This window comes from Giraffa tippelskirchi, chromosome 1 (genome assembly GCF_054371585.1).
Source record: "Giraffa tippelskirchi isolate mGirTip1 chromosome 1, T2T-mGirTip1v1.2.pri, whole genome shotgun sequence".
Classification (NCBI taxonomy): Eukaryota; Metazoa; Chordata; class Mammalia; order Artiodactyla; family Giraffidae; genus Giraffa; species Giraffa tippelskirchi.
Window position 1 is genome coordinate 70,668,477 of NC_137275.1, and position 23,873 is coordinate 70,692,349.

Genomic DNA, 23,873 nt, shown 5'->3' on the forward strand with positions numbered 1-23,873 from the left:
TTGTTGCTGAGTATGGTAGGAAGCCATTGATAGTTTAAGTAGGAGACTGACATGACCTGTGTTTTTAAAACACTCTATTTGGCAGTAAAGGGTTTAGTCAAGGGGGAAGGATAAAGAAGAGAAAAGCAGTAAGGAAGATATTGCAGGAGTCTAGACAAGATATGATGGTGAATTGGGCTGAAAATTGTAGTATTTCAGATGTAAAGGAGGTAAAGGAGTGAAAGTGTCTGATCTGTATTTTCGAAATAAAAATGACAGAATTTGATGATGGATTGAAAGTGACCAGTAGAAAAAGAGTAACAATATAGATGATTCCAGGTTTTCTGACATACACAAATGGAAAACATTTGCTAAGAAACAGAAAAGTGGGAGGAAAAAGTTTGGAGTTAGTTTGTCTCATAAAGTTTTATAAATTACTATGGTTGGTAGTTGGGACTGAAGATATAAAGTTAAGAGTCACCAGCATATAAGGTCATGCGAATAGATGATTAGTAGCAACTATAGCAAAAATAACATGTATTGAGTATGATGAAACATAAGATGAAACAAACTCTCTTCAATGTACTTTAGAGGTAATTAATTCCATTCATTCCCTGAATAGCCCTATAAAGTAAGCTTTATAATATATGATATAATAAAGAAACTGAAGCACAGAATGGTTAAGTAACTTTCCTAGGGTCACACAGCCAGCGATGAACAAGTCTGGAATTTGGACCAAGGCACTTTGGCTTCAGAGCCCATGCTCTTAACCACTGGGAATGACTGAAAAGAGAAAATAGAGAATTCAGGCAAGGGATGTGAGGAACTCTGACAAGGCAAAGACAGCAAAAAAAAAAAAAAAAAAAATACTGAAGAAGCACAGAGATATCAGGATAAAGCCAGGAGAATATCGAATCACATCAGCCTAGAGACCATACTCCTCCAGGAAGTAGGCAATATGTTGAATGATGCCAAGCAGGCAAGCAAGAAAGCAAGATAAAGACAGAGAAGTGTCTATATCTGTAAAGGCTCTTGAATGGTAAGCAACAGAAACCTAGCCTGGCTAAGAAGAAGGGTAAAAAAAGAAGTCTTTGGAAGGATCTAAGGCAGCTCAGACAATTGAATGAAGATACGAGCATCCAAGCCCTGTAAGAGAGAAGCACCTGGGAAGCTCCAGGGACGCAGTCAGGGGTGAAGTAGTGAGGGTGGCCGCAATGTTCACTGACCCACAACTATATCTACATCTCCATCAAACACCACTCATTTTCTATGTTTTAGCCATATTGGACTCCTTTCAGTTTCCTAAGTACAAATTCTTTCCAGAGAAATAACCAAATTCTGATCCCTGCAGGAAGAAATGTGGAGGCGGGACCTTTGCTTGATTGCAAGAGTTGGGAGCACAAAACACACCCTGCCCTTGGCTGTGTTCTCCTTTCCTCCCCAGATCCCTGTGTACAGGCTGCATTTCCTTTTTTAACATTACTGGAGGGAAAAAAATCACTTGCGGTAAAGAGTTTCTGATTTTTTCTGCTCTTACAGCCTTTTCACACGTTATTTTCTGAAACACACTTTCCCTATTATTTAGCATGGATGGTTCCTCCTAATGCTTCCAATAGCATCTCAAATCTTGCCTCCACTGATTACCTGTCTATGCATTACAGGTCTATGTAGGTCAAATCACTCCTCCCAAATATATTCTATCACTGCACCTGGCTTGTTCCTTTCTCAGTATTTATGATCATCTGCAATAATTAATTAACTTGTTTATTTGTTTTCTGAACCCCTATGAGATGGGATATTAATGAGGGCAGGGCCACTGACGCTTGGGTCACCCACTTATACTCAGCACCCAGTAATTTTCCTGGGACAGAATAGGTTTTTAATAGGTATGTGTTGCTTGAATAAATGAATGTGTTCAAGACAGCTCAGACAGCTCCCTCCTTAACCTTGAGCAGAGTTGTGGGCACCCTGTAAAGGGCCCTGGGGGCGAGTCTCAGCCTCAGGGGATTCCTCTTGGCTAATTCTTCCCTTTAGAACCTGTTCACCATGTTGTGGTATCTCTGTTCTCCATCTCTGGGTTCTGGGTTCTTTACCAACCTTTCAGGTGAACTCTCTGTGGAGATCTAGATTGTGGATCCCCTCACAAGTTACCTTCCAGGTATTCTTGTGTCCCCAGACCTGTAGCCCTTCACAGGACATACCCCTTCTTCAGCAAATACCTAGTTTAGGAGTGCTTCTCTGGATCAATGGTTCTGAAAAATGGTTTGGAACAAAGAGATACAAAGGTTAAGAAAGTAATGGTCTGTCTCTAAATGCTTCACAAGCTAATTACAAAATAAACCTTGAGTCTAAGATCTGTCTGCAAATAAATACTCGAGGAACACCATTTGTAAACATTTTAACTTCATTGTAAGTGAGGCTAACAACTTTGCCTGCCTGCCAAGTCTCTTCAGTCATGTCTGACTCTGTGCAACCCTATGGACTGTAGCCTGCCAGGCTCCTCTGTCCATGGGATTCTCCAGGGAAGAATACTGGAGTGGGTTACCACTCCCTCCTCCAGGGGATCTTCCCAACCCAAGGATCAAACCTGCCTCTCCTACATCTCCTGCATTGGAAGGCCGGTTCTTTACCATTAGTGCCACCTGGGAAGCCCAGCAACTTTGAGGAAAGAGTTAATATTTGTCTGATAAAGTTATTCACCATAAAATTAACTTGCATAAATAACCAATTTATATGGTACCAAATGCCATATTACAGAAATGGGTGGAAATATATCAGAGTTAATAGGTTACGGAAAACTTTAGGAATGGAAGGGCGAAGCTGGAGAACTACCGGGGGCAAATATGACCCACAAAGATTTTGAGAACCATCACTGAAATATCTTAAGGGAAAAAGAGAGAATCATGTCACCAGATGAGGTGTGTTATTAATATGTTAATAAAGCTTGATATACAGCATGCACTAAACATTATCTTAAAATGCTTTCACATACATTAAGTCATATCATTTCAATGCCACATCAAAGCCAGAGAAATGTTAACATTTTGCGAAAGAGGAAGTAAGCCAGGGGCAGCATATTTGTAAGAATGACTCAGAATCACAATGTATTTGGTAACAGAATCTGGATCAGCTAAAGTTTTAGCTTTTTGTCAATTTCATTTTGTCAGATCAACATCTACTCATCATGAAGAAAACTTTAAACAATGCAATCTACAAATAATAAGAGGGTGCCTTTAAAAACCAATGAGGAGATGACAGGACCATTTCACTAGAATAGATAACAGTACTCCAGAAGATTAACTCATTAGCATCTTGAACCACTTCCTAGTACTGTTCATTTTTTTTAAAGTTTATTTATTTTAATTGGAGGCTAGTTACGTTACAATATTGTAGTGGTTTTGCCATACGTTGACCTAGTACTGTTCAAAGACCTTTGGTTAACAAACAGAAATGCACAGAGTGAGCACAAATAACAACTACCAAATCATTTAAGCTGATGGATCTTACTTTTTAAGCTTTCAAATGGGTCAGAGAGGAAATAAGCAAAACTTTTTTTTTCCAATATGAATTTTAAACCCCTCTAGGCAGGATCACGTACAAACAAACTTCTGTTTTCATTTTTAATATACCTACTTCTATTTTAATATACTTACTGATCACCAAAAAATTCTGAAGGAAACTTGCATAAAACACATACATAATATGACGGGTATAACACATATTATAGATTCTACAGCACCAAGGAGAAAATTTACTTACCAAAAGTGCAGGCTAAGAGAGGTAGTACTATTTTGCATCACATTTAGTCCTTAACTTCTCAGAAGCAAACTATTCAGCTTTGTTTTTTTTGCACTGGCTCTGAATAAACAGGCAATGACACTTCATCTTATTATTTTTTTTCTTTCTAAGACCTCTCAGCATAGGTTATACCATTTCAAGTTTAGGCAGTTATCTAGATATTTAGTTTAAACACTTAACTTTCTAAATGTTATGTCTTTTCTTGTCCCAAAAGGAGATCATAAAAATATTTGTTGAAATATCTACCAAAAAGGAAAAACATAAAATATTCCAAGCAGATAGTGCCTTAGCATTAAGAAAACAAATAGCATACCTTCTGCAGTTAAAATCCATGTTTCCATCATCTTACTAAAAATGTGGTCCAATACAGAGCTCTTTATGAAAAAAAGAGAAAGAAAAAAGTTAACCAGATATTATTTGAAATAAATAAATTCCAAAAAAGGATATGATTAGTCCCTTTGTGGTTTATTGTTACAGCTCATGGTCCGTAATTATATTAAGACTTTGAGTCCCCAGATGTTATCCAGGGTGACTGGAAGTGGGATAGGCAATACTGTTTTCCATGGAACTAATAGTAGATTAAACACATTTTAATACACCATACTCAACTGAGCAATTTACTGCTTATCAACCACAGAATCAAGGCACCATGTAATCTGTGCAATGAAGCGAATGTTAACAATTCCTACTCGATTTCTTCTGGAACTCCACATAAAACCCCATATTAGTTCCCTAATGGAAGGCAAGCCTATTACTGAACACACTTTGTATTATCATGAATAAGTGTTACTGACTTAATAGATTATATTTATTGAAAACAGAATGGGAGTGTGAAATTAGTTACCAGGTTTTTCCTAATTAATTAGTTTTTTGTGACTAGAATATCCTTCAGCTGATCATAGGGCTCTCTGCTAGAGTCAGATGAAAGTGTGTTGATGTGAGGCCATCTCCAACAGCACCCTGCACTGCCCTCTTCTGTGCATCACCAGGACTGGAGATTTAGGATGGAAAAGGAGAAGAATTGAGAGCCACCTCATCCTGGATTCCAATCCCACCTATTACACTTACTAGTCATTTTACCCTGGGAAACCTCCCTGAATTTCATCTTCCCTATTTGTAAATGGGGATAATATTATCTACTCACAATATCAGTGAGGGGTCTAAAACAAATCATGTGTAATTGGAGATGTTTATGTGTGCTAGGTAGGTCCTGATGCTGAGTTCCTGAGTCCTTCTACCAAATAGATCCAACACAAACAAAAGTGTGCCACGTTGACACTGTGTTTTGTGGTGAAGGTGACTTATATGATCAGAGCTCTGTTAATACAACTTTGAGAAGAACCAACCCAACCTTCTCCAATTTTTGCAGAGACCATACTGAAAATGACTTAGGTGAAGACTGGTTGGCCTCATGTCAAATAATCAGTGAAATAGCCAATGAAATAATAAATCTCTGCCTTTTTTGCCTTCAGACCTTGTCTTCTGTCTTTCAAATTGGGTTCATTCTACCAAACTAACTGTAGAATTTTAAGTCACCTTGTCCATACTAAACCATGAAATCCTCAACCAGCAATTTAAACATATTTATTGAGTTTCTGCAGAAGACAGATTGCAATAAACTCCTGGAAAGTGGATAGTAAGCAAATAGATATGATTCTTGCCCCCAGCCAGTGAAGGGACCATGTACCCTGTTATTTATTTTTCCACATTATTACCACAGAGCCAGAACCATCTAATGCATGTGTGGCATTTTTTGGGCAGACCAATCATAACATCAAGAAATTTAAAAACTTCCCAAGGTCATACAGCTAATTAGTAACTGAGACAGACTGTAACAGACACATTTGAGGTTTGATCCCAGAATCCTAGCCTAGTAGCCTGTAAGAATACACAGAATATCTTTTAAAAAATAGAGTGGGAAAAAAAAAAAACTTGGCCCTGAACAAATGGAATTTTCAGCTCTTTTGTATGACAACTAGGTAGAACCAGAATTTGTAATTCTAATTTGATCTAGCAAGATTGTCCTGGGGTGAACAGTTGATATTTGTCGTGCAGGTGCCATATGAAATTCCAGACTACATGCAAAGGATTTTACAAGATAGAGAAGCAGCCTAGTGGAAGGGTAAAGAGCATGGGCTCTGGTGTCAGACTGCCAAGTTTACAGCCTGATTTCGCTGCTTACTTACCCGTAAACTTAAAGATATCATTTAGCCTTGCTGTATCTGAGTTCCTGTTCAAATATGACTCTGAGGCTTTGTCTAAGCAATCAGAAGAATGAATTGACACTTGAAAAGACTGAAGGAGGACCACACTTGGAGAAGAAGATCAGGAGCCCCATCTTGTTTGGGGATTTAGGATGGCTTGCAGTCATTCGAGGAGATTTATGGAGCAGGCAGTAGCATATAGATTCTAGAGTTCAAGGGGAGAGGTCCAGGCTGGGAAATAAGTATCAGTGACCTCAATGTCTAAATCATATTTATCTCCATGAGACTAGATGAGATCACCAAGGGAACAAATGCAAGATAGATCAGATTTATGTTTTAGAAATGTAGCTCCAACAGAGCAGAGTAAGAAGAATGAGAATAGATGCTCTTGGGCCAGCTTGAAACCTGCTGCAGTAGTTCAAGCTTGAGATCAGCAAGGAAAATAAATGACAGCAGTAACCATGGTAATAACAAAAAATGAATTGTAATGTGATGGAAGAGTACTGAAAATGAATATAATAGCAGTTACAGTAAAATATAGTAAAAAAAAAAAAATGCTGCAAGGGCCAGGCCCCTCCTCTTATTTCTGTGATCGGAAGGCATAGAAGGCAGAGATTAATTTGCCTCTTGGAATTTGTACCACTGGCTAAATGGGAAGACTGGAATCTCACCTATAACTCAGAAAAGACAAATTGCATTATCTTTTAAAGATGAACTCTCACATATTTTTAGCACATATACTATAATCCCGTAGTGATTTTGCCTTCACTCCATCCCTGCCCTTACCAACACAACCACTTAAAGAACACAACACAAGAGGCAGTCAGGGAAGTTTCTGATATGTACTGTCTTTAGGATATTGTCTCCTTTCCAGCAAATGTGGACATTAGAAAAGCCTATCTTTCTTATTTCTAAGCATTCTCTTCTTCCAAGTGTCTAATTATAATTCTTTATTCCTTGTGTCCAGCATTCATATATCATAAATCCATGTGTATGGAGAGATGGGAGTAGGGGTGGGCATGTTTGTGTATGTTACAATTCAATGAACAAGGTGCATAAGAAAATGAACAAAACAGAAGAAACTAGAACATATGTTGCTTGAAAAACAAAAGGAATTAAAGGGAACAGGTGACGGTTTGGGGAAAACATTTACTGGAGTTTCAATTAGATTGCTGAGAAATGGGTAAAGTCTTCTCCCCTTTGATGGAGATGATCCTGATTTTATTTGGATATTGGACCAAGGTACATCACTAAATATTAATCCCTTACAATAATATAGATCTTTTCATGAAATTACTTAAAACTGGCATTGTTTGACTTCCTGTAGATTTTAAAGTTTCAGATTTGTGAACTTTCCAAGGGATGTACAGAATGTTATAAAGACAAGAGAAATTGCAGTCTCCAATTCTTTGCATTCCACAAATTATTTAAAATAATCCATCATGTCAATGTATGGCAAAAACTACTACAATATTGTAAAATAATTAGCCCCCAACTAAAATAAATAAATTTATTAAAAAATAAATAAAAAATAAAATAATCCAAAGAAAAATAAATATCCTCAGTGAACTTTTCTTGTATGGCACAACTGTTTCAGAAACCAGTGATATTAGCAGGTATTTTATTATTTTCAGTGAAGTAGCACAGTCTCACAAACCAGGTTTCTATGAGTTTTTTAAAAGTTATTTTACATGTCAAATCAAGTTCCATAAAGAGATGTTGATGAAGGGAGTTTTGTGTGTAAATTTCAAAGAAAAGGGCGTGCCTACAGCATGAAATTAATAAGAGTTTGGCACAGCTTTACTCTGTATGCAGTAATGGCCTCATGTGAAGGGTGATTCTGTTTGTGGAAATACAACTGAATAGTGACAGATAGACCTTCACATTGTCCACCAGTCCTGTGACTTCTCAGTCAGCTCCTGTCAACTTTAGTATTTGTTTCAGTTAGCTATTGCTACATAACAAATTTCCCTGAAATTTGGTGATCAAAACATCAAGGAAGCATAAAGAGACTGCTCTAGATTTAGACTTTAGATTCACGTCATTCTCCAAATTGGACAGGGTTCCAGCAGGAAGTCCTTTTGTGTATGTAGTATCTGAGAAAGCCTCTTCACTCACAAGTTGATTCCTCAGCAGGGAAGGCTGGAACCACAGGAACTAGTTGAGAATATCTCTTTCTCTCTCTCTATGTCCTCTGTGCATGGCTAGTGTTACGTGCTGAATTGTGTCCCACAACATTCATGTGTTGAAGTTCCAACTCCCGGTATCTCAGTATGTGACCATATTCAGAGATAGTCTTTAAAGAGGTGATCTTATCATAGAATAGATATCTCCCCCTTGAAAATATTTTCTCCTTTCTTGGTTTCTCTTGTGTTCATTCCATCTCTCTAATCCAGCATTCTTTCATCTTCAAGGGCTTCTTTTTCCTATATACATCTATTAAACATTGCTTTTCCTTGGAGTTTTGTTCTTGACCAAGTGTTCTTTTTAATTAGAATTCTCCTAAGAGGAACACATCCATGTTTATGAAACCATCTACCACCTGTGCCAATAAATCTCAAATCAGTCTCACCATCCCATGTCTCACTCAAGCTGTCCAGTTATCTACTTGTCACATCTGCCTAGCTCTAGCATAGGCCTCCAGAATCAGGAGGAGAAGGGGATGACAGAGAATGAGATGGTGGGATGGCCAACTCTATGGACATGAGTTTGAGCAAGCTCCAGGAGTTGATGATGGACAGGGAAGCCTGGTATGCTGCAGTCCATGGGGTTCAAAGAGTCAGACATGACTGAGCGACTGAACTGAACTGAACTGAAACTAAACGTGCCATTATTCATACTCTTAAGCTTCATTTTTCTCTTTCATGTTCCTGTACTTTCTGTCTTTTAGGGTACTTGATTTTCCACCCAGTTACTCAGCCTAGAAATCAGGGATCTTCCTTGATCCTTTCTTGTCCTTCATGACCCATATCCAATTAGTCATCAAGTTCTGTCAGATTTCATTTTCTCAAATGTATCCCCTCCTCTTAAGCCCAGTCCTGAATGCCTTAGCTCAAGTCTATGTCATGTGTCTTAGAGGCAGTAAAAAAATGTTCTAATCTAATCTAATCTAAATCCATCTATGTGCCTCCATCTTCTATTCGGAATTTAGTCTCCATCCCAACACCAGATCTTACAAGTAAAACAGAAAACAAATCATGGCAATTCATTATCGAAATTAATTCTTTACTGACTCTATTTTCTGTTAATGAAACCAAATTTCTCAAACAGTTGAGCCAAAACATTTTGTCTGCTTCTGCAGTTTACCCTGCGGAATGAGAGGAGATAGAAAGTCTGAGTCCAACATACAATTAGAAAGGAAATACTCTTTAATACAGGTTTTTATATTTTGCTTTAAAACAAAGTAAAATCCTCAGAGTGTATGGACTGCAGAAGTCTGTAGTTTCAAATACAGGATCTAACCAAATTAAAAATAATGGTGTATTTAATTATGTATTAATAATTCTTGAGAGCTGGCTTGTCTGTGGTTATATATGATTTTTATGTGCACTGAGTAGTAATAAGAAAAACAGCAATTATGAAAACCAGTAATACATGACAATGTTACCTATTCTGGAAAATTCAACCTCCAAATTCATTACACTGTGCACCTGCAAAGGCTTCCCTGGTAGCTCAGTTCATAAGAAATCCGCCCGCAATGCAAGACACTCTGATTCAATTCCTGTGTTGAGAATTTCCCCTGGAGAAGGGATAGGCTACTCTCTCCAGTACTCTTAGGCTTCCCTGGTGGCTCAGACAGTAAAGAATCTGCCAGCAATGCAGGAGACCTTGGTTTGATCCCTGGATTGGAAAGCTCCCCTGGAGCAGGACATAGCAACCCACTTCAATATTCTTGCCTGGAGAATCCCCATGGATAGAAGAGCCTGGTGGGCTACAGTCCATGGGGTCACTAAGAGTCAGACATGACTGAGCAGCTAAGCACATGCAACTGCAAGACCACAAAAGGGCCATATACATTAAACTACTGAAGTATGACATTTTTGCTTTCTATAGAAATTTGCAGTTCTAAACCAGGTTGATCTTTTGTACTTTGTTTGTCTGAATTTCATTTTAAGCAACTTAAATTTACCTTAAGATGCAATTTTACAACAGGAAAAATAATTAATTTTGCCCATTGTGAAGGTTAGCAGCGTGTATATGTATAGATTCCTTCCAGTTTCCAAATGTATAATCCTTTCTTAGAGATAGGCATTGTTTGAAGCACTTTGCATTAACTGTACAATAATATTCAACAATAATGTGTCATATTAAATACAAAGTATCTTATATTAATATACACAACAACACTATGAAATACATACCATTATTATCCCAATTTTACAGATGAGGAAACTCAAGCACAGAGATTTGGGGATTACCTAAGAACGCACAGTGAGGAAGCAACAGAGCTGGGTTTGAGCTAAGCAGTCAGCCCAGAATGTGTGTCTTAAACACTCTCTGCTCTCCACGCTCTCCAATTTGCTATCTGCTTTTCATTTCCACTCTCCCTACTCAGTTTCAAGGGTTTGGCTATTGCAATATCTTAATTAACTTCCTTGTTTCTAGTCTCACCATCAGCAATCCATCCACTATGCTTTTATCAAAGTGAATCTTCAGTCTGTTGATGTTAATCCTGCTTAAATTCTTCAGTTACTCTCTATCTTTTAGTTAAGTAAAATTTAAATTCCTTTGCATGACATTCAAAGTTCTTTAGGATTTGACCTTTTCCTCTCTGACTCATATTTTGTATTCTAGTCCTGCAGAACTCGACACCCATCCTTCCCAAAGCATGTGATATATTCTCTTGCCAACTTTATAATCTGCTTCTTTTAACTCAGGTACTCCATTTACTATTCCAAGTCTCAGTTATCTGTGAAGCCCCCTCTGTCTGCCAGCAACCTCCCAGACCATTCTGTGCACCTAGCTTATGACATGGTTATATTGTGTAGATAGTTTATGTGTCCACTTCTTTACCGTACTGTGAGGGTGGTGCTGTGTCCCTTCATCTTTGAGTCTTCAATCCTTAATGAATTTACAGTGATAAATACACAGATCACTGCAGTGTGGTTTGACCAGTAGTTCCATCAGTTACTAACAGCGTAGCTTTGTCATCTCACCTATAAAATGAAACAGTGATAGTGCCTACATATATTATAAAGTCTTTGAGAAGTTTAAATGAGACAATATTATGTAAAGATTATCCAGGTACCTAACACATGGTAAATATCCGAAAATATTAGACCATTATTCTGGATCATTTAACATCATTGTGTTCATGACAGTATCATGCATTTTTAAAATTCTGAATCTTGATTTGAATAAGGGCATAATCCCACTCCATACCAATTTTACATTGAATTTAATTTCCTGATAGACCTCAAGCCTATTGGATTAATGTTATCATTGACAGAAACCCAAGTAGAGTTCTTCCTGGTGGACACTGCAATAATTTCCCTCACTGCAATGCTACAGATATTCTTCTGGTGAGATCTACACTTGGGAAATTTGAAAATTATCCCTTAGTATTTGGAGAAGCTATGCTTTCCTTGGACAAGTACTTATGTCAAGAGAATTTCAGCCTTCAAGAACTGTGTCTCCATAGAATGCCACGGTTATGAAAGCTGAGCCAATCAACTGACAAGCCACACCAAGGGCTAGTCAACTGCTTCTGAATAGGACTGAATTTCTCCCAGTAACTTGGAACCCAAGTCTCATCATGCACATTTACTATAATAGCCTGCAGTAACTTTGTTTCAGACACGTTCATATCCAGTTACAAGTACTGGAATTGATACTATGACAATTACCCCACTACCCTGACTTTCTAATACTGAATGCCTGTATCTGCTAAAATTCCTATACTAAAATCCTAACTCTCAACGTAAGGAAGGGCTTCTCAGGTGGCTCAGCAGTTAAGTATCCATCTGCCATGCAGGAGACCAAGGTTTGATCCCTGGTCCAGGAAGATCCCCTGGAGAAGGAAAAAGCAACCCATTCCAGTATTCTTGCCTGGGAAATCCCATGAATAGATGAGCCTGGTGGGCTACAGTCCATTTCAAAAGAGTGGACAAAGTTTAGTGACTAAATAACAAAACATTATAAGGAAATTAGAAAGTGAGGCCTTTATGAGTTGATTAGGTCATGAGGGTGGAGCCATCAGGAATGAGATTAGTGCCCTTATAAGAAGGCACATGAGAAAGTTTGCCTTCTCTCTCTGCTTTCTAATATATGAGGATACAAAAAGAGAGCCCATAAATAGAAAGCAGGTTCTCACCAGACATTGAGTCAGCTGGCATTTTGATCTCAGATTTCCCAGCCTCCAGAACTGTAAGAAATACATTCCTGTTGTTTAAGCCACCTTGTCTGTGGTATTCTGTGATAGCAGCCTGAAACGTGTAAGATATAGGCTGTCTTTTTTGAGGGACTCCCCTTTTAATTTCACCATTTATTTAGCTATTTGATATCTGAAATATCATTTAAGCACTTCTAAACCTCAGATTCCCCATATCTCAAACTGGGCAAGATATGTCTCATGCAGCATTGAGATCATTAGAAATGACATTCATAATATCATCTGGTACAGTGGAAGCCATGTAGCTTGTGTAAAACTCATGGTGTTACACAACAATAAGTAGCACTCATTTTCTGTTAATTCTGTGAATATCAACTCAGCATGAATGCATGAACATGGATCTAAAGAGTAACTTCTGTCTTGTTTTGTTTTGTTTTATTTTTGCACAATTCCAATGATTGATTTTATCACCATTGTCCCCATTGCCTGGCACCAACCCTCCAAGGAGCCACTGAATAGAAAAAGTATAACTTTTCAAAGATAACATATGGTTATATTGCATATATAATAATTTGGTCTTAGATTTTAAGATCCACAGTAATTGTATCATTCATATTTATGTTTGTTCCAGCGTTTTGTGTTTATTGGGCCCTGGCCAGGCATATAAAAAGTCCCCAAAGAGCTTGTACACAAAGGGGAGAGAAAAATAATAAAATGAGCTTCCAAGATAAACCAGAGTAAGGCAATAGTAAAGGTAGAATGAAGTAAGAATTATTAAGCTTGCAAGGCAGGGTAAGTGGTGTGAAAAGGGGGTCTGGGGAAGGTGAAATTTGAATCAAGACTGGAAAGACCACAGAGTATATCTTAGAAGGGAAGGGGCATTGCAGCCATTGGGAGGACAAATGACAAAGCATGGGTGGATGGGAGCAGCATGAAGCTGGGTTTATGTGAAGTGTGGGGAAAGGAGGCATTAGTGAAAGTCGCTCAGGCATGTTTAACTCTTTGCAACCCCATGGACTATAAAGTCCATGGAATTCTCCAGGCCAGAATACTGGAGTTGGCAGCCTTTCCCTTCTCCAGGGGATCTTCCCAACCCAGGGATCAAAACCAGGTCTCCCGCACTGGAGGCTGATTCTTTACCAGCTGAGCCACCAGGGATGCCCAGGAATACTGGAGTGGGTAGCCAATGCCTTCTCCAGTGGATTTCTCCAACACAGGAATCCAACCAGGGTCTCCTGCATTGCAGGTGAATTCTTTACCAGCTGAGCTACCAGGGAAGCCCTAAGGCTAGGGCTAATTCCATACACTCAACGAGGGCTCAGAATTTCCTACCAGCACATGTAAACCATGTAGTCTCTTTTGAAGACTTCTTGCTCTTCTAGTGATTGGTTGAACCTCCATGACATGGTTTTCTCAGCAGGAAGATTTCCTGATCTAATGGTATTGGTTTAGAATAAATAAAATACTGACTTGTTTCCTTCTCCATGAAAGAGACTTTGAATGCCTCTAAATTGCTACTCTCTATAAAATTGGCCTGCTTATCAGAGCAAGAATTTTTGTTTCGACATAGAATTACACAATCCAACTTCTAAGTCCCCCAGGCCAACACATATTCAATTTCTCAAAGAAACAGAGAAAGGCTAACAGAATCTGAACTGATTCTTTCACAAGAAAATATAGAAAATATGGAAGAAAATATGGAGTTCCTTTTGGTAGGTCTATGCAAACCTGTGAAAAACCCAAATGGGTTTGTGCAAACTCCATAGCCCTTTCAGCTTTGTTTAAAACTTTCAAGTAGGCAAAACTCTGGTTATTTTCAAAATAAAAAAATCTGCCCTTCCTTGGGACAAAACTACTGAATTACTTAGTCCTCAGATAAGAGAACTGCTGAAAGCTCTTCAAGTCTTCATTGGAGGACTAGTCTCTTTCAGAAACATTTTCTCATATCAGTACACTAGAAATCATGATGATGCTGAGTTATACTTGGCAGCAAGGCACCTGCCAGAAATGAGGATATTTGATTTATTGTCCCATGGCAACTGGAATTGTCTAGTCTTGGACCTGCTTCTTACAGAGGTTGCTTTGTTGGGGTGCATCCCTTGTGCCCGCCACCTTTAGCCAGTCACAGGTCTGAACAAGAGGCAGTTTCTTCCAAGGTCAATTTCCCACTTTCTAGGAAAGAAGCATGTGAAACTTCAATTGGACAGCATCTCTAGAAAGGCTCTGCCTTCAACTCAGTGATTTCTAAGACCATTTCCAAGTGAGTTCACTCAGCAGAACTATCTGTATTTGTCACAATGGTGTGATTTGGGGCTTTCCTGGTAGCTCAGCTGGTAAAGAATCTGTATGCAATGGTGCAAACCCCAATTCAATTCCTGGGTCAGGAAGATCCCCTAGAGAAGGGATAGGCTACCCACTCCAGTATATACCTACCCCAGTATTCCTGGGCTGATAAAGAATCTCAGCTGGTATCTCAGCTGATAAAGAATCCTCCTACAATGCAGAATACCTGGGTTCGATCCCTGGGTTGAGAAGATCCCCTGAAGGAGGGCATGGCAACCCACTCCAGTATTATTGCTTGGAGAATCCCCATGGACAGAGGAACCTGGCAGGCTACAGTCCACAGGTTCGCAAAGAGTCTGACATGACTGAGCAACTAAACATACACAGTGTGATTTTAGAGGGTGAGCTGGAAATCTTGGGAAAGTTATTTTGCTTCTCAAAGTGTCACACTTCTTCATACAAAAACATGACTAACACAGTGCTGTTATATTTTGAAAAGAGGCTTGTAAGCCTTGCCATCCAAGTGTGGGTTATTATTTTTTATTATTAACAGTGATAATGATGAATATCTTCCATGGAACAAAGCTGAGTATTTTACACACTCAATGGTCAATCTTTCGATGAATGTTTGGAGTTTTCAAGAAGTTGGTGACTCAAGAAGGAATTCAGATTAGTGTAATAAATGGGTTTCCCAGTTTGGCTGCCAGCTGGGATAAAGTTCTGCAGACTTGAAACAAAGCTGTTACATACACAATGGTGGCTACTGGGACCTACAAGTCTTCACTTATAATTTGTTAGTTTTGTTACCTGGGTCACTGAGTTTACCTTTCTGGCTTCAGTTAGCACACTTGTGCAATCCAAGAAAAAGTTTGGCACCTCACAGTTCCGAAGGGTGAGACAACTACTTCTCGCCCTGGTTTGGTGGTTAATGTCTAAAATGAGCTCTTGAGAGGCAACTACCATGATGCTCCATAATGACTGGTGTCATTAGTTTTTTAGTTAATTCTTTGAACATCAATCCGTCAGTGATATTATCTCCCGTATTCAGACGATTGGCCTTCTTATAGCTTTGGGAATTATCAGGTACTACCTCTGAACGAAAAGATAGCCTGGTGTAGGAGGTATTCAAATAATAATAATAATGCTGATAATCTAATAGTAGCAATAATAATAATTATAATTTTCATTTATTTAAAATTTATTGTTTGGTCTGGACTTGGGAATTTAAGAATTTTTTTTTAGTGTTGGGAGAGAGAGAAAGAGAGAGCATGAGAGAGAGAGATTGATTACTGGATAAATAAAAGGTATTTCAAGGAACTCAAAAGCAGAAAGTACCAATGAATTTCAGTAGAGATCGGGATCCAAAATTGAAAAACTATCAGGAATTAAGGTTCGTATTTCTAGAGCCATGCTGTCTTTGCTTTTTCTGTATCTCTGAACCCACATCAGAGAAATAATCTCAGCAAGTGTTCCTACAATTCTTCTTTGCTCAAACACTGAGAGAGACACTGGTGTCTCTGATTTCCCCATCCAGGTATTCCAGGAGCAAAGCTAACTTGTCAGTCTTCTTTTAGGTTCCCTCCCCTCCTGTCCCCGAATGTCCTCCTCTGTTCCAGTCAGTGCCAGCCACCAGGAAAGAGTGAATGGTCACAAGCAGGGCTGCAGAGTCTCTTGTTTGTAAATTGGGGTGGGGTAGTCACAGTCACAAAGTGAGGTTCATTTGTCCCATGTCAAATGACTAGAATAAACCCAAGCCTGGGTGGCACCTGAGTTCATACCATTTTTACTTTCTAATCAAAGTGGACCAAGGCAGTGCTCACTGGTGACTCAGGGCTGGCCTCAGTGGGATGCAACAGCAAGGGTCTCTGTGAAGCTGGCCCTTGGTTAAGCACCCACATCCAACATCATGAAAATATAGCACGGAAGTGAAAAGGTCTTTGGGATAAACTGATTCTTCGCCTATCACAGGAAGTGGCTTCAGACAAGTCCATAAGATCAGTGTCCTCTTGGACATTGGTAGACACACAAATCATGGGGAAGTCTTATTAAAGGGCAGATTCTGCTTCTATTCTGTGAGGGGGCCCAGAAGTCTGCATTTCAGCAAATTCTCAGGTGATGCCAATGCTGAGGATGCTGTACCATGGAGGAGGTTTTAGAGGAAAAAAAAGATCTCAAGCTGTGAGAATTCTGCAGTTTCCTGGATCTAGCTGCATGGAGAGCTGGCTCCTTGGCTAGCTCACTCCACTGTGTCCACATTTCCAACGACCCTAGCAATGAGATGAGTAACCACACCTATAGCAACTTGCTGGCCCAGCTAAATAAAGAGCATATGCTGGCTGAAAAAAAAATTGTTGGCAAACAATCAGTGGGTGGCTACAACAGCCAATTTATTTGGAGTTTGTCTTGTAAAGCTATAGAGGCTGTTTTATGCCAGAAATGGTTTCCTTTTTCCTTAATTCAACTTTGGAGAAACTTATTAATGTGCATGGTGAGTGGAATTTTTATATGGCTTGCTAATTAAAGCACTCAGAAGTCATTACTTAACATTACTTCTAATGGGGCAGAGGGGGAGGCTCTTGGTGCTCCCCTTCCAGGCTTTGACAGGAGCTTAGAGCCTAATTACCCCCATATTGATTGGGTGCTTAAGATATATTAGATACAATGTGAAATCAATGGCATTTATCATCTCATTTTTTTCTCACCGAAACCTATGAGATAGGTGCTATTTTTATATTCATTTTAGCAATGATGAAACTGATCCCAGAATACATTATACGAGGTGAGCCAGCACTGTCTAAAACTGATCTGACACCTGTGTGGAACATTTCCACACTGCCTTTGCTCCTCTGTATACATCCCATCTCTCTGACTTTGGATTGATGCTGTGTTTCAGTATCTACTTTTAACCCATCCTCAGTACAGACTTTCTCCTCCTTTACTCCTTCATGGGGAAGCTAGAAATGTTGCAAAGCCATTCTGGCTACACCCAGTCTCCCTTTATTGTGGGTGTACTATTTTTGCTACCTTCCTTTGGTTTATTTCATTAACTACCATCTTCAGTCTCCTCAATAGTAGCTCCAGAGATTTTCCGCTCATCCCAAACCCATATCCCAGATATGTCTCCATCTCTTAGCAGGAGGGGTGCTTGGCATCCCTCTTCCTCTTGCTTTAATGTAACAATGGAGACAAATTTTCCTAAAGTCATTTACATCTATTTTTGAGTAAAATATCAGAAAACTCAAGTGATTGTGATTTAAACAATGAAGACTATAAGTCTGTCTCCAAACAGGAAACTGGAGGTAAGCAGTTCCAGAGTTTAACACATTTGCTCGATGTTATCATTAGACCCAGATTTCTCCTGCTCCACTGGAGTGTTTAACTTTTGGTCCTTAGTTTCTGCCTTATGGTTATAAGATGGCTCCCTCATTCCAAGTATCATGACCTCATACCACCAAGTTCAAGGAAAGAAACTTATTTATCATGGAGCAAAATAATTTCCTGATGGCTCAGATGGTAAAGAAACTATGTGCAATGCAGGAGACCCGGGTTTGATCCCTGGGTCAGGAAGATCCTCTGGAGGAGGGCATGGTAACCCACTCCAACATGCTTGCCTGGAGAACTCCGTGGACAGAGGAGCCTGGTAGGCTATAGTCCATAGGGTCACAAAGAGTTGGACACCACTGAGTGACTAACACACACACACACAAAATAACTTCCAGAAGTTTCCTCAACAGAGATCTCCTTGATATCTATTTGGTCCTCTGTCCACCCCCAAATAAATTGCCAACAGAAGGGAATGGGATGGCCATGCTGAGTCTAGATCAATTGTGATTCATCCTCCGAGACTGAGAGGTAGGACAAAACTTCCCTCAGCACATTGCCGCATGAACAAAATTTACACTTGTGGTTCCTACAAACTAAGAAAGATGGTGTAATGTCACTACTGGGTGGTAACCTGTAGTGTGCAACTCATTTCCCTCCTCAAGGCTTCCCTCTGTCTCCTGCTACTCCCTCCCTGCCTCCAATGTGCCACGTGGAGTCATGCATCTCCTTCAACCTTCTGATTTCTTCCTTTCCAAGGCCAAATTCTCTACCTCACCATTTTTCTTGGTCCCATTCTTTTCACTTTACTCCATCAATGATCATTTCAGTTTTCACTTTTTCCTTTTCCTTAAAATGTATGTCAATGCTCCAGATAAGAATTAATACAAACAAAAGCACAAAAAAGCACAAAAAGAAAAAATATGTCTTCTTTAGCTTTATAATGTCATAAAATTGCAATTTTAGCTCTTGCTTTTCACCAACAAGATCTCCAAAAAGTAATCAATATTCTCTGCTCTCATGTTCTCATCATTACTCCTGCAAATCTAGAGTCTTTAGATTCTGGCCCCACAGGTGAAAAGAACACAGCACCATCAAACTCTGATCCAATTTATTGACTTTCCTCTCAAGATCTGTCTTCATCTTGGAACTTACTCCTCCCTTGATCCCTATAGCTCTGCAAAATTCCGTGTCACTTCATCCCCAGCCTGTGTACCCAGTCAGCCAGTTCTTTGACCTCTCCACCTCTGTCTCATTTACTGGATCTTCATTCACCAGATTGTAAGCAACTTGAGGAAGAGATCATGTCTTATTCATCATTATTACCTACACCATGTGTGGGGCAGAATTCTAAATCAAACCTCATCTGTTGCAAAACTTCTTGTTTCCTTGATTCCTCTCTCCACCATCTCCAAACCATATTGTTACCATAGTTACACTTCTAAAAGGAAAAATTTGATCTCAGTAGTTCCTTATTAAAAACATAAACTTAGCATATCAGCCAAGTTCTTTCACAAGACAACCCAAACTAATTTTTTAACTTCAAGTCCTACCACTATATTCGCACTCTACACATATACATGTACACACACACAACCACGCATATAATACTGTTTCTCAAAGAATGGTCCGTGTACCACCATCATCAAAATCACCTGGGGAATTTGTTTTAAAAGGAAATTGCTTATCCATTCGTCTGCTGATGGACATCTAGGTTGCTTCCATGTCCTGGCTATTGTAAACAGTGCTGCGATGAACATTGGGGTACACGCGTCTCTTTCAATTCTGGTTTCCTCGGTGTATATGCCCAGCAGTGGGATTGCTGGGTCATATGGCAGTTCTATTCCCAGTTTTTTAAGGAATCTCCACACTGTTCTCCATAGTGGCTGTACTAGTTTGCATTCCCACCAACAGTGTAAGAGGGTTCCCTTTTCTCCACACCCTCTCCAGCATTTATTGCTTGTAGACTTTTGGATAGCAGCCATTCTGACTGGTGTGAAATGATACCTCATTGTGGTTTTGATTTGCATTTCTCTAATAATGAGTGATGTTGAGCATCTTTTCATGTGTTTGTTAGCCATCTGTATGTCTTCTTTGGAGAAATGTCTGTTTAGTTCTTTGGCCCATTTTTTGATTGGGTCGTTTATTTTTCGGGAATTCAGCTGCAGAAGTTGCTTGTATATTTTTGAGATTAATTGTTTGTCTGTTGCTTCATTTGCTATTATTTTCTCCCATTCTGAAGGCTGTCTTTTCACCTTGTTTGTAGTTTCCTTTGTTGTGCAAAAGCTTTTAATTTTAATTAGGTCCCATTTGTTTATTTTTGCTTTTATTTCCAGTATTCTGGGAGGTGTGGTACATATACACAATGGAATATTACTCAGCCATTAAAAAAAATACATTTGAACCGGTTCTACTGAGATGGATGAAACTGGAGCCCATTATACAGAGTGAAGTAAGCCAGAAAGAAAAACAACAATACAGTATACTAATGCATATATATGGAATTTGAAAGATGGTAACGATAACCCTATATGCGAGACAGAATAAGAGACACAGATGCATGGAACAATTTTATGGACTCTGAGGGAGAAGGTGAGGGTGGGACGTTCTGGGAGAATGGCATTGAGACATGTGTATTGTCATATGTGAAACAGAGCACCATTCCATGTTCGATGCATGTGAGAAGGGCTCAGGGCCGGGGCAATGGGATGATCCAGAAGGATGGGAGGGGGAGGGAGGTGGGTGGGGGGTCCGGGAAGGGGAACACATGTAAACCCATGGCTGATTCATGTCAATGTATGGCAAAAACTATTACAATATTGTAAAGTAATTAGCCCCCAACTAAAATAATAAATTTATAAAAAAAAAAAAAAAAAAAAAGGAAATTGCTGAGCCATACTCAAGATCTTCGGCTTTCTAGGTGGTGCTAGTGGTAAAGAATCTGCCTGCCAATGCAGGAGACTTAGGAGATGCAGGTTCAACCCCTGGGTTGGGAAGATTACCTGGAGGAGGAAATGGCAAGACACTCCAGTATTCTTATCTGTGAAATCCATGGACAGAGGAGCCTGGCAGGTTGTAGTCCATGGGGTTGCAAAGAGTTGGACTTGATTTAGCAACTAAACAGCAACAACCCAGAACCAACTTAATCAGAATCATTAGGAGTGGCCTAGCCTGCGCACATGTATTTTCAACATGCATTCAAAGCAATCCTAAACACTTATTGAAGTCTGAAGTTATGGCCTTATGTCATACTTAATAAGCAAAACATTCGATTAAATATGAATGCTCCCATTTTTTTCTAATTTTTAAGCATTTATTTATCCATTTAATTTTTTTCATTTAAATGGGGATGGAAATGGAAAGTCTCTGAAATAGAGTCAAAAACTGAACCAAGTATCACTACATCAACAAGCTTATTAAAATTTTTTCTTGTCAACAGTTTTATTCACCTGAAGGAGATGTTTTGACAATCTTTGAACAAAATTCACTAGATCATTTGTTTGCTCATTTAGATATTTTGGAAATGACAGAGTTTGAGTGCCCAAGTTTTGAAAAGAACTTTTAGCCTGTGGTTTACTTTTCTTCTCTAACTTAAGGGAAGGAGTCTTTCTCCTGAGCTGTGTGGTGGCATCAAATGTGACACAAGCCACAGGTGCTCACTTGGTGTACTCCCCACATGTGTTGTGTTCACTTGCTTCACCCATTTCCTGTGTATCAACCATCTCTACTGATGCCTTGCTGCCAACATGCCCATTTCCTACATTGCTGGAAGCACCAAAAGCTAGGGGATTTCACGAGCACACAGATACACTTAAGGAAAGCATGCCAAGGTTCCAATCAAAATCTGATTTGAAAGTTTTATGAAATTTTACACAAGGCAATACAGAATATTTATGAAAGCAATTTGTTATCTTAAATACTTACTATAAAATTTTGCTATCTCAATGGAAAAAGACAATCTATTGTGTTGTTTCTTAACGCTGGATATCTCCCCATTCTCCCTTTTCTAGCTCCAACCCTTTCCATTCATTTTGGTGACCATGTAAATGGAATAAAATATTGATGGACTGTAACAACTGTAGCCATGTTGAAGATTTAAGTAGATTGTAACACTGTAAACAGCATCGGGGTTAGCAGGGAAGATGGTCAGAGTTCCACATCCAATGTAGTCATTTCTCCCTTTCATACAGATGTAGCTTTAGTCTCAGTTTGTCACTCTCTCTCCCAGCTACCATTTCTGTTCCTTCTCTTCTTACATTGACCAGATAAATAAGCCCACCAAAATACACTGCTTTTGATATTGTTTCTGACCTGAGGTCATAGAGGAAAGACTCAAAATGAAAATAGATATCAAATCAGATCCATAAATGGATGCCAGAGGGGATGATAAAATAAAGGACAAAGAGACCGATCCAAGCACCTCATTTTCTCCACAAAATGAATTTTATCTTGAACATTGGTTTGCTTTTGCAGTCTTTGTTCTCCAAGGACCACAACAATGAGGAAAATTGTTTCAAGTGATGAACCATCCATGCTGGGAGCTAGAGAGCAGCAGATTGGCCCCAATTGCCAGAGAGAGACAAATATTCTTGAAGGCTGCAATTGGTTGTACACATCAGAGTATTCACCTTGACCTGAGTGAGTCATGCTGAGTTCACACAGAGCAAGACTACTGAAGAAATCAGATTTCTCTGATTTGGCTTCTGAGGAGCTGCTCTAAGCAGCAGGCTTGACAGCACTCCAGCAGGCAGGAGCCTTTGGATGTCTCATTCAGGAACAAGGGCTGGGTTTCAGCCTGCCGAAGAGCAGAAAGAGTAGAATGAAGAGCATGTACACCTGTGGACTCCTGAGACGGGTTGCAGCTGCTTGCCACCTCCACGGAGCAACTGCATGTTTGTCAAGTTTCATGTTTGTGCATGTCTGTTGAAGGAAAATTCCATATGACATTGGAAGGTAGTTTACTGCCTAAACTTTCCAGATAAGTGGAAGGTGGATACTGTCCCCTGGTGACTTGCAGCATGACAGCAATTGACACTCATCCTGATCATACAATTGATGGCCAGGAAAGGTAGAAAATACAGAACCAGAAGTGAAGAGCGCAAGAGGGAGAAACAGAGAGAAAAGGGAACAGGAAAGCAGCCCAGGTCCAAATCTAGGCCGAGAGGGGCCAGAGTGCAAGTTCCTTCAGTGTTCCCCTTGCATTCATAGTCAGAGGGTGAAGAGACTGCTGTTCACAAAGAACAGAGATTACTGTTGCTGTCAGTAGGTCAAAGAGGAACAAAAACATAGGCGCTAAATGTTCCGCCATCCCAACCCTAACTCACTCTAACCTCACAGTTCACCCGCTGAATGGCAGGAAGTCACATGTGTGGTTTTCAGTTCTAATTTTCCTCTCATTAACAACAGTCATTGGCCAAAATCTCTCAGAGTGATTCCCAATTCCCAGTGATTTTGCTGAGTATAGACTATTCCTGTCACTGGAGAGATCAGACAACTAAATAAGTAAATGTGAGTTAGTCACCTCCAAAGGACTCTGCTACTAAAGACATAAGTCCTTTTAGCTCAGGGTGTCTCGAGTATAGAAGGTGTGAGGGAACGAATGCATCTTTACTCCATCAATAGGCTGAGTGCTGTAACTACAAATAACTTTGATCCTAAAGGGCTCATCAACTTTGTTGAGGACGAGAGAGAACAAGATAGCAAACAGCTGGTGGAAGATAGATCATTGAAAACTGATTTTAAGATCCAAGTTGCATAAAGCTTCCAGAAAATAAATTGTTGCCTGCAGAGATGGAGATGGGAGTGTTTCCAAATGGTGATCTGAAATCCTCCTCCTTATTATCTCTGGATGTGGATCTGTCTCATAGACACAGAGTATAGGTGACTTTAATCACTGGTGGCGACATTATCAACCTATCAGGCACACATGGCTACAACTCTTTATCAAAGAGTAAGAG

The 23,873-nt window shown here is 39.5% G+C and overlaps 1 protein-coding gene across 2 annotated transcripts in view; it reads left to right on the top strand.

Annotated features, from left to right (window-relative positions):
• Positions 1-23,873, top strand: part of KCNIP4 (potassium voltage-gated channel interacting protein 4) — a 225,730-nt gene that overhangs the window by 139,798 nt on the left and 62,059 nt on the right. The window contains exon 2 of one of the 2 annotated variants that reach the window (XM_081550492.1): positions 9,904-9,917. The exons of the other annotated variant lie outside the window; for it this stretch is intronic. Within the exon in view, the coding sequence (XP_081406618.1) occupies positions 9,904-9,917 (14 nt within the window). The remainder of the gene's footprint in view (positions 1-9,903; positions 9,918-23,873) is intronic. 2 annotated transcript variants of the gene reach the window in all.